We start from the raw sequence: 10,000 nt of genomic DNA on the forward strand, positions 1-10,000 counted from the left end.
ACTCAATTCAATTTCTCTCTCTCTCTCTTCTTCAGCAAACAAACCAAGACACTACACAGACATTCAGAGGTGTTTTTCAATCATCCAAATTCAGCGTGTTGATGGTCACCTTGGGGGGGATGTCCTCCTCTCGGAGCCAGGAGCCCCGCTCCAGCTTGTCCGAGCGGGAGGGCAGTGCCGGGACCTCGGAGGTGGGGTCAGAGTTTTGCCGGGGGGGCATCTCGGGCCGATGCGACGGCGGGCCCTCCTGGAAGCCGGCGACGCCCTTGGGCGACTGGTCATGCAGGGACTGCGAGCCAGACATGGTGGGACTGTGGGATTTCACAGGCACCAGATGGGCCATCTGCAGCGAGAGGAGAAGTTAGCACTCAGAGAACGAGAGAGAGAGAGAGAGAGAGAGAGAGAGAGAGAGAGAGAGAGAGAGAGTGGAGGAGATGCCAGAGATCCCAGCAGGGGTCTCGAGAGTGACAACGGCATCTAAAAATATTCACAAGCCTCAAGAGGATGAAAAGTGGGCAGTGGGACTTGTCACATCACTGTAGTGAGCAATCTGCTAACAACTCACCCAGGGGTGAGTTACCTGCATATCTCTACTGCTACTCTACTACTTACTACTCCTTGAGTAAATGTGGGGCAAACTCACAAATGGCAGAGGACTTATTATTTTACACCCTAAATGTCAATCCATCTGTTATATGTATGTATGTGTATGTCATCTGTTATAAGCAACAATCAAACAACTAGCACTATAAAATCACTCAGCTGCTAGCATTGTGTGTGACAGCTCCATGTGATGATCATACCACCACACCCATTCACACAGCCACAAATGCACCTAAACGATGACAGACTCATTAGCGGGTGGGTTACCTGTGGCTCTATGGGCCTGTGCATGGGAGAGGTGAGTTACCTGTGGCTCTATGGGCCTGTGCATGGGAGAGGTGAGTTACCTGTGGTTCTATGGGCCGGGGCATGGGAGAGGTGAGTTACCTGTGGTTCTATGGGCCGGGGCATGGGAGAGGTGAGTTACCTGTGGTTCTATAGGCCGGGGCATTGGAGGGGTGAGTTACCTGTGGTTCTATGGGCCGGGGCATTGGAGGGGTGCGTGCTGGCTGGAGCCCTCCGCTGCTGAAGGACTCAGAGCGGGGCGGAAGAGAGGGGTCGGAGATCCGGTTGGTGACCTTGTGCTGCAGGGCTGGGGAGCTCTGGCGGTTGAGCTTGGAGCGCTCCTCCACCTGTCATCAGATTGGACAGATGTCAGAACTGGACACAACAGTGCAAATCCCACTCGCCATCGTCTCAAGAGAAGTGACAGCAGTAGAAAGCTTACTATGGGGGATATGACGTGCTTCAACACTCCTTGGAAGGATTCACAAATTTAATGAATACGAATGAGCTATGTTTTCTCTCTCTCTCTCTCTCTCTCTCAGTGTTTCCCACAGAATTGAATTCTATTTGTGGTGGTAGGTTTGCAGAATTAACTTGAATGCAACAGTTTTTAACAAATTAGCGCAGCGTGGTTATGATGCTAACCAGCTTTAAGCACAATTTAGTACAACCTGGAAAATCATTGTGGGGGGGGTCAATGTTGATATTGTGATGGGCCGCCACAAATAAGTCAATGTATGGGAAACACTGCTCTCTGGTTCCACATTACAAAAACGGCTGCGAGAGAAGACAGCCTGGGGCTCTTCTGCCTCCTCTAGAATGAAAACATTCATTTATTATCTTTAGCATGCTGAGGCATTGTTGCACTTCATTGCCATTTCACTACTAAATGGACAGAAACTAAAATGGCGTTCTACCCAGCTGTATGTTTTCATTTGAGAACAGTTACGAAGGAGTGCTGCTCACACTCAGTCACCCATTGTAAGCTGATACGCTATTTGTCCTGTCCATCACACGGAACAGTGATCATATTCAGATACAATTTAGACAGAGCAACAGGGCAACCCACAACACCACAAGCATGAGCAGAGCAATAACGCTCCTTACAGTCGGTCCGCACCAGAGAGGTCATACCAAGCAAACCCAGCGTGATTCCCTGGCTGAGGCACCCAGAAACCCACAGTCACTCTGAGGACACTGAGGAATAACTGCACTTAGACCAACAGCTATTCCAACACTGCATTTTAACCAGCTGGTGATTAACTCAAAGAGGCATCACTGGAGCATTGAAGTCAGGCTGTGACAGAAGTAGTACTACTTTTGATTTCAGCTAGAAGTAGCCAGCATCTACTATCTATGGTAGAACACAAAGGGCTACATCAGTCATTGCATTAGGAAACTACATATGTTTCTATGGTACACCACACACACACACACCACTACATTTGTCACTGAATGACAATCATGAGGAATTGTGTAATGAAGGGTTAGAATCAACTGCATCTGTCGTACAAGGAAACGGTTGACAAACTATATCCAGAGAGGGAGAAGAAACCTGTAAGAGTTGAGAAAAAATGCAGTTAGGCATACAAAAGAGTCTCCTTCTGCAGTATGGAAGCCTTTGAGTTTATGGGGTGTAACTAAGATCTAAATTAAATGAGCCTACTGCTGTCACTAACATTACCATAGTATGAAACATTACTGATATAAAATATGGAGGTCAGTTATGAAAAAACTACTCCCAAAGACCCATCTGCGTCAGGAGATCTTTGCACAGAACTTAGAGTGCAGACAAAAAGGCCACATTGATCAGACCCCGTCCTTCACTAGAAACACAAAAACATCCACAAAAGAGAAGCATCCACACATGATGGGGCAGCAAGCAGACGGCAACAAGCAGAGAGCTCCTCACTGGCGGACAGAGATTGGACTACAGCAGAGCTAGGAATTTGCCACGGAAGCTGTTAGCGATGAAGCACCTAGGTATTCTAGCTGAGAAGCTGCAGCTGTGCACTTGCAATTCCCCACTTGATGCCCCCGAGAAGGACAGACCAGGAAGAGGATCCACCACCAGGGGACCCAGCTAAGGGACTGAGGGAGGTGGAACGGAACCTTAGGTTTGGAACACACTCGTGCCGTCCAGTCCTGCAGGGTTCTCTGAGGTCCTCTGTCCAGTGGCATGGGCAGGCGTTGACATGGGGTGGGGGGGGGGCTGGTGCCTACTGGCAGTTGGGGCAGTGGAGTTGTGGTTGATGGTCATGATTCTAACGACTGGTTCTGAAGACCGCTTATGATGTTTATTTACAGACTATTGTCTCAATATTCTACTCTACAATGCTTGATTGAAAAATGATTAACACCAGGGCCTTCTAAGCTTGTCTCTATGCATGCTTCTATCCTGTAAGGTTCTACTTGGAACCTTTGTTCCCAAAGAGGTTCTTCTAAGGCAGTTTTCACACGGAGATGCTGTTTTGAGGCACATTGCAAATATTAAAATGTGAGTGTTCAAAAATGCCAGGTGGAAACTAGTTGTGTTTGGGATTTCTATGGTACGTTATACTTCCACAGATAGCATAGCATAAACAAGTAGCTAAGCAACAGCCCACTGTTGGAAAAAAAACCCCACAATCACGAAAGTTCAACTATTTTTTTTTGCTCAAATAAAGGCAAGACACATCACAACAATCCAGCTTTCCCCCTCATCACATCATTCTATACATAAACAATTGAAATCAGGCACCTGGACGTGAAAAAAGCATCTCCGTGTCAAGACCACCTTAAGCAGAGAACCATTAGATTAGACCAGCGGTTCCCGCGTACCACCCCCTACATTCCGACTCGGCTCGCGTACCCCCACCATCCGACACATAAACACATAAAAACGTAACGCATTCTATCCCCCCCCCCCCCCCCCCCCCCCCCCCCGTTGACAATATTTGTCCGTTTCCCGGTTTTAGGTGCGTGCATTTGGTCAGTTAAAAAGTTATGAAAAGTAGCCTGCATAGTAGCCTAACTACATCCACATACAATATCTTATAGGCCTACAACAACGCCTGACAAGGATGTATTCGTTTGGACAACATTAGGCTACTATACAGCCTAGAAAGGCTAAACTTAGGCTACCTTTAGTTTGTTAAATGTAAAGCCTAGCTTAATGTTACCTTTCTTGCCCATCTGAAATAACTCCTAGCTTTGCTCCTTCCCTCCTTTCTGTTTTTGTTGTTTTCCAAAACCTGTTATATCCGCGAAACTTTCCCCCCACGGACCACGGACCATCCAACGCATTCTATTAGCTATTCCAGGCGTCATGTTTAATAAGCTGCCTTTTTTTTAATGAACACATACAGAGTTTATAAATGATATCCTTTAATTTCATGTTTCCATATCATTATGACCTGATTCGAAATTATGTATTTATTCATGAATTAATTACAAAAGATTTAAAATTTTCATTTTACACCTGTCCGCCATAGCCCTTTGCATCTTGCGTACCCCCTAGAAGCAGCTCGCGTACCAGCTCGCGTACCACAGTTTGGGAATCCCTGGATTAGACGATATGAAGGTGTTTGCTCTATGACAGGGATTCCCAAACGGTGGTACAGTGTACCTGTACGTGTACCACCAGCAGTAGACGAGCTTCCACTAGGGGGTACGCGAGATGAAAAGGGCAATGTTGGAAAGGTGTTAAAAATGATTTTTTAAAACCTATTTTTTTGTGTGTCGGATGGTGGGGGTACGCGAGCTGAGTCAGGATGTAGGTGGTGGTACGTGGGGGGAAAAAGTTTGGGAACCGCTGCTCTATGATATACTATGTGCTATCTACTGTGTGTAAATATATATATATATATATATATATATATATATATATATATATACACACCGTATATATATGCTATCTGTTCTATCCTATCAGCTAAACGTATTTAATACAAATATATAATACATTGTCTATGTACAAAATTGGATTTACACTCTACACCAGCTATTTACTGGGGACGGCAGGCTTCAATGTTGCATCATTGACTGGTTGATCGAAACACCACCTGGGTGAAGAGGGGAACTGCGACATGTAGTTTGGGGAGGTGGAGCGGGACGAGCTGGGACTGGTTTTGGGCGAGCCCCGCGGAGAGAGCCCCATCCACTGCAGACCAGCACGGATCTGGGCACGGAGCCCCGGGCCTCTCCTCCTCTCCCTTCCCGCCAACTCCTGACCACTGGTGAAGCTGGACCGCCTCAGCTGACCGTTGAGGGCCGGACGAAGCAGCCCGGATGGGGCGGAGGCGGATAGGTCAAGGGTCGGGGGGCTGCACTCAGTCATCCAGCTCGGATCCTCCTCCTCGTCCTCGCTGGGACTGAGGATGAGCTGGGGGCACATCGTCCCCCTCGGCTGTAAGCGGAGAGAGGACGGCGGAGGCGCCATGTCTGGGAAGCCCGCAGACGTCTCTGAGAAAGAGCGCCTGTCTCGCGGCGCCATGGGCGGCGAGGGCTCCTCAGGGAACGAGGTCGAGTATTTGAACCTGGCAAGGCCGAGGTCCTGCTGGCTGACGGCCATCCTGAGACCACCCATCCTGTTCTCCCACAGCGGAGAGTCCTCGTCACTACTGTCTACTTCTACTCTACGGCACGGCGAGTGCGAGCCGAACCGAGGCCTGAACTCCGACGCCCAGGTCGGAGACAGCAGGGCCGCCGCGGAACTAACCACTTTGAGGTCGGCACTCTGGGGTTTGAGGTCGGCGGCGTGGGGCTTGGCGTGGGGCTTGGGCTGGCACTGTGGGCTGCGTCCGCGGGCCTGCTGCTGCTGCTGCTGCTGCTGCTGCTGCTGCTGGCTCTGGACGCGCTTGGCCCTCAGCTCCCGCCGCACGTGCTCGCTGATCTGATCGCGCAGCAAGGGGTCTGGGGACAGCTGGATGCGGGGGGGATGCTGCCTGGCCTGCTGCTGCCTCTGCAGCGGAGCTCTGCTGGAGAGGGGCAGGTTAGCCGCGTGGGAGGGGGCACGGCGGGGGCCGGGGCCGGGTTGTGGGGCCGGGTAGTTGGGTGGAGGCTCCACCAGGTGGAAGGAGTGGTGCTGGCGGAGACCAGAGGGCCGAGGGGTTTCGGCCGCGAGCTGCTTGAGGACCTGGGGTGGGGAAATTGGGAGACAGGGTTGGGTAAGGGGTGTCACAACAGAGGTTAACACAACGCGTGCAAACAATAACGCAAACAGCAAACACAAAACAGAAATGCACAATTATGGCACACGTTCTGTACAAACACACATGCATATACATACAAATGCGTCAGCCAAATGTAATGTAATAATATACTGCGCTTACAAAACATGGCACTCTCACTGATGAGATGAAGTATGAAAAGATCAGTTGATACACTTCAGTTACAAAGACACAAACACACACTTAGCCACACACACATGCACTTGCGAGTACACACGTGTACACACACACACACACACACACACACACACACACACACACACACACACACACACACACACACACACACACACACAGCGTCAACAACACAAACAATCACAAACATGCTATTTTGACCCTGTGAGCTGTGAAACATCAATGCCAAACTCCATTTGGATTCAGAATCTGCTGAGATTCCCACGTGCTGGGGAAAAAAACGGAAGGTGCATTTTATCAATCAGTTCCATGGAAGCTGCGGGGAATAAAATACACATGGAAGATCTTCAGACGAGCCTCGTCATTTCCGCTTTTCCAGTTTCCTGCGAAGTGCTCGATAAACAACACACAGCACGTTTCCACGATCCCCTTCAGCCGTATGGGAAGCCTGTGCCTACCTCCTTGGCCCAGGCGGGCTTGTCAGCGGGGTTGACGGCGTCTTTGTAGTGGTACAGCGGCTTCTTCTCGCCCTGGTGTGAGTCCTGTTGCTGCTGCTGCTTCTGCTGGTGCTGGAGGGACACCAGGTAAGCTCTCTCCTGCTGCAGCTGTCTCTGAAGGCGCTCCGCCTGCCGCTGCTCCTCCAGCTGCTTACGCTTGTACTCCTACACACACACACACACACGCACACATATGCACACACACGCACACATACACACACACACACGCACGCACACACACCCACATACACACACACACATGCACCCACATGCACCCACACGCACCCACATACACACACGCATACACACCCACATACACGCACACACATACACGCACCCACATGCACCCACACGCACCCACATACACACACGCACACACACAAAAGGGAAAGAGACAGAGAACAGTTCTTAACTGAGGATGTACAGTGTTGGTTGACGGTCAGTAGGTGAGGGGACAGACAACAGAGGCCCCTGCTTGGACATGCAAACATGCAAACACACACTGGTGCTTTGGCTTCAGGGCTCATGCCAAGGGGACAGGGCCAACGATCACATGACTACAATGACCAGCGGGACTCACACACGATGACATACAGCAACATGCATGAACACAGTGACCTTGGCATGGGAGACTTCTGCATGGAGGTGTAGTCCCTAACAAATCCAAGTGTGTCATCCCACAATTGTGACTGAACACAAGACATGATCATCTGAAGAGCTTGTCCTGACTGGCACAAGGTAAGACGGATGTCTTGACTATGGCGCCTTGTTGAGAGCCAATTGTGAGCGTGAAATCAGTGGCCAAATGGTGATGTGCGGTGATAAGTTGGCAGGAGGGCGGCCATATGGCGACTGTCTCAGGCATATGGGCCCACGCGGCGGTGACTAGGCTCGTGGCCAACGAGAGGGACGCTAGAGAGAGGGATCTGGAGTCTGCCAGAGGCCCACTTTCCTTCCGCTCCGCACCGCTCCGGCGTTTGAAAGGAGTCTGCGGTCTCTGGGGAGTACGAAGAGAACTCCAGTGCACTCTCGCAGCCCCCCCGAGGAGTCTGAACACACGTCTCCCTGCCGACACTCGCCGACATTGAAAAGGAGTTTCAAAGGAAGTATAAAAAGACGCAGGCCACCCCCCCCCCCCCGCCCCCCTTTTCTGTCACCAACTCTCAGAAAACCCAGACTGTCGTTTTGAGAAACGCTCCAGTGAAGGTCCTCAGAGACTTGCCGGAGAGAGAGCGCACTTATTCCCAGCGCTCTCTCGTGTGGACGCTGGTCATTTTAGGGAGTGCATTAGAGACATGCGCTCGGCAGTTGCCAGCAGGCTTTCTGCTGTCCAATCACATCGCTGTGTCTTTGTGAACTTCCTTTGAATGCGCTTGCCATCTCTCATCACATGCAGCCATTGCAGTGCGGGCCCGGTCACTCATGGACTGTTTACTAGCGCACGCACTAATCAGCCTGGACCAGGCACTGGTGGACCAGAGAGAGAGAACTCAAGATGACGAAGCCACAGACACAACAAAAACACAACAACACACAGGACGTCACACTGGGGGGCACTGGGACATGAAGAGAGAAGGAAGGAGAGGGAGAGAGAGTGAGAGAGAGAGAGAGAGAGAGAGAGGGAGGGAGAAGAGGGGGAAGAAGAGAGAGAGAGAGAGGGAGGGAGAAGAGGGGGAAGAAGAAGAGAGAAGAGTTGGAGAGGGAGGAGTGGGAGAGGGAGCACCTCCCCTGCTCCGTTTACCATGAGGAGAGCCTGCTCCTGCAGGAGCTGCTGCTGCAAGATCTCCAGCTGCCGCTGCTCCTCCTCCAGCTGCCGACGGATGTACTCCTGCAGCCCGGCAGCGGTCAGCACGGAGAGAGAAAGAGAGAGAGAGAAAGGAATAAAGGGGAAAAAAGAGAAGAGAAGGAGAGCGTGATGGTGTGAATTCTACAGAGGAGAGCAGATGAGAAGAACTGCGGTGTGCTCATGGCGCTGTGTGCCCTCAGACATAAGAGAGCACTGGCCTCAGCAGCCTTGAAAACACACACTACACACTGACAGAGAAAGACAGACAGGAAGGATTATGAGAGAGAGAGAGAGAGAGAGAGACAGAGAGGGAGAGAAAGAAAGAACGAGAGACTGACATTTGCAATTCACACATCCACAGTGTGTGGAAAACAGACTCCCTAAGTTCCTGTACCTGTGAAAGCTTAAAAAGGAATGATAAAGAGAAAAAGAGATACAGAGAGAGAGAAAGAGAGAGAGAGAGACTTTGTCTGATTGTAAAGCCATCTACTATGAGGTGCTCTGGAGAAATGATCCCATTAGCTAAGCCATCCATCAAGAGCACGGCTAGATAATTAACCTTACACTAAGAACACACACCTATAATGTGAGGGTGAGGAGGAGCGAGAGGAAAGACCAGAAAAGGAGAGAGAGAGAAAGAGTGTGTGAGAGAGAGAGAGAGAGAGAGAGTGTGAGAGAGAGAGAGAGAGAGTGTGAGAGAGAGAGAGAGAGAGAGAGAGTGTGTGAGAGAGAGAGAGAGTGTGAGAGAGAGAGAGAGTGTGAGAGAGAGAGAGAGAGAGAGAGAGAGGAGCACAAAGCATGACACTCCGAGCCGAGGCGCCTGTAGGAGCAGCTAATTCATCAAAGCGCCCTATGTGTCAGGAGGTGTCATAGCTGATGCTGCTCCAGCCCCTGGGGCTTCCAGACCAAACCAGACGAGACCAGATGAGAGGGAGAGAGAGTTCCTTACTGAAACAAAAGCCCTACTAAGAGAGAATAACTCTAACCACACCAGGCTTCAGGACCTTTCTCTTCCTCACACACACACACACACACACACACACACATTGTCCACTTGCTGCCTCTTCCTGCCTCTTCCCCTTACAGAATGCTGAAACCAGAAGCTTTAATGAGGAAATAATATAGTTTGTGTCTGCACATGAGTTTGTGAACTAAAATGGAAAACCATGAGTGTGGAGAGTATTGATTTTCTATATGGGACTGGAGGGAGGTTTATCGTTCTATATATAGGCTGAGAATGTGACCGAGTATCATAGCTGCTTAGTGAGGTGAGTAGGGCTGTAACGATTTACGATTCGAAACCGAAATCGCGACATTCATATCCATGATACTGTGTCGCGGTGTGAAAAGGCAGAATCGCGACACACCCTTTCTAGTGTTTCATGCAGTGCTTTGCAGCTTATGCGGCCGCAAAAGCAACCCACAACTCCTGCTTTACTTATCGGTAGCCTACGTTGTCCAAAAACAAATAAATAAATAAATAA

General features: G+C 50.1%; 1 protein-coding gene across 1 annotated transcript in view; it reads right to left on the reverse strand.

Moving 5' to 3' along the window:
• Positions 1-10,000, reverse strand: part of LOC143133425 (TRAF2 and NCK-interacting protein kinase-like) — a 101,990-nt gene that overhangs the window by 12,038 nt on the left and 79,952 nt on the right. The window contains exons 14-20 of the mRNA XM_076293190.1: positions 8,472-8,558; positions 6,692-6,895; positions 4,872-6,004; positions 4,496-4,530; positions 3,001-3,143; positions 1,071-1,235; positions 110-343 (exon numbers count right to left, since the gene is read on the reverse strand). Coding sequence (XP_076149305.1) covers positions 110-343; positions 1,071-1,235; positions 3,001-3,143; positions 4,496-4,530; positions 4,872-6,004; positions 6,692-6,895; positions 8,472-8,558 — 2,001 coding nt within the window. The remainder of the gene's footprint in view (positions 1-109; positions 344-1,070; positions 1,236-3,000; positions 3,144-4,495; positions 4,531-4,871; positions 6,005-6,691; positions 6,896-8,471; positions 8,559-10,000) is intronic.

This window comes from Alosa pseudoharengus, unplaced genomic scaffold (assembly GCF_046254945.1).
Source record: "Alosa pseudoharengus isolate Yale_2024_CS ecotype anadromous, Long Island Sound unplaced genomic scaffold, YU_APseudo_1.1 YU_APseudo_1.1_scf_2, whole genome shotgun sequence".
NCBI lineage: Eukaryota > Metazoa > Chordata > Actinopteri > Clupeiformes > Clupeidae > Alosa > Alosa pseudoharengus.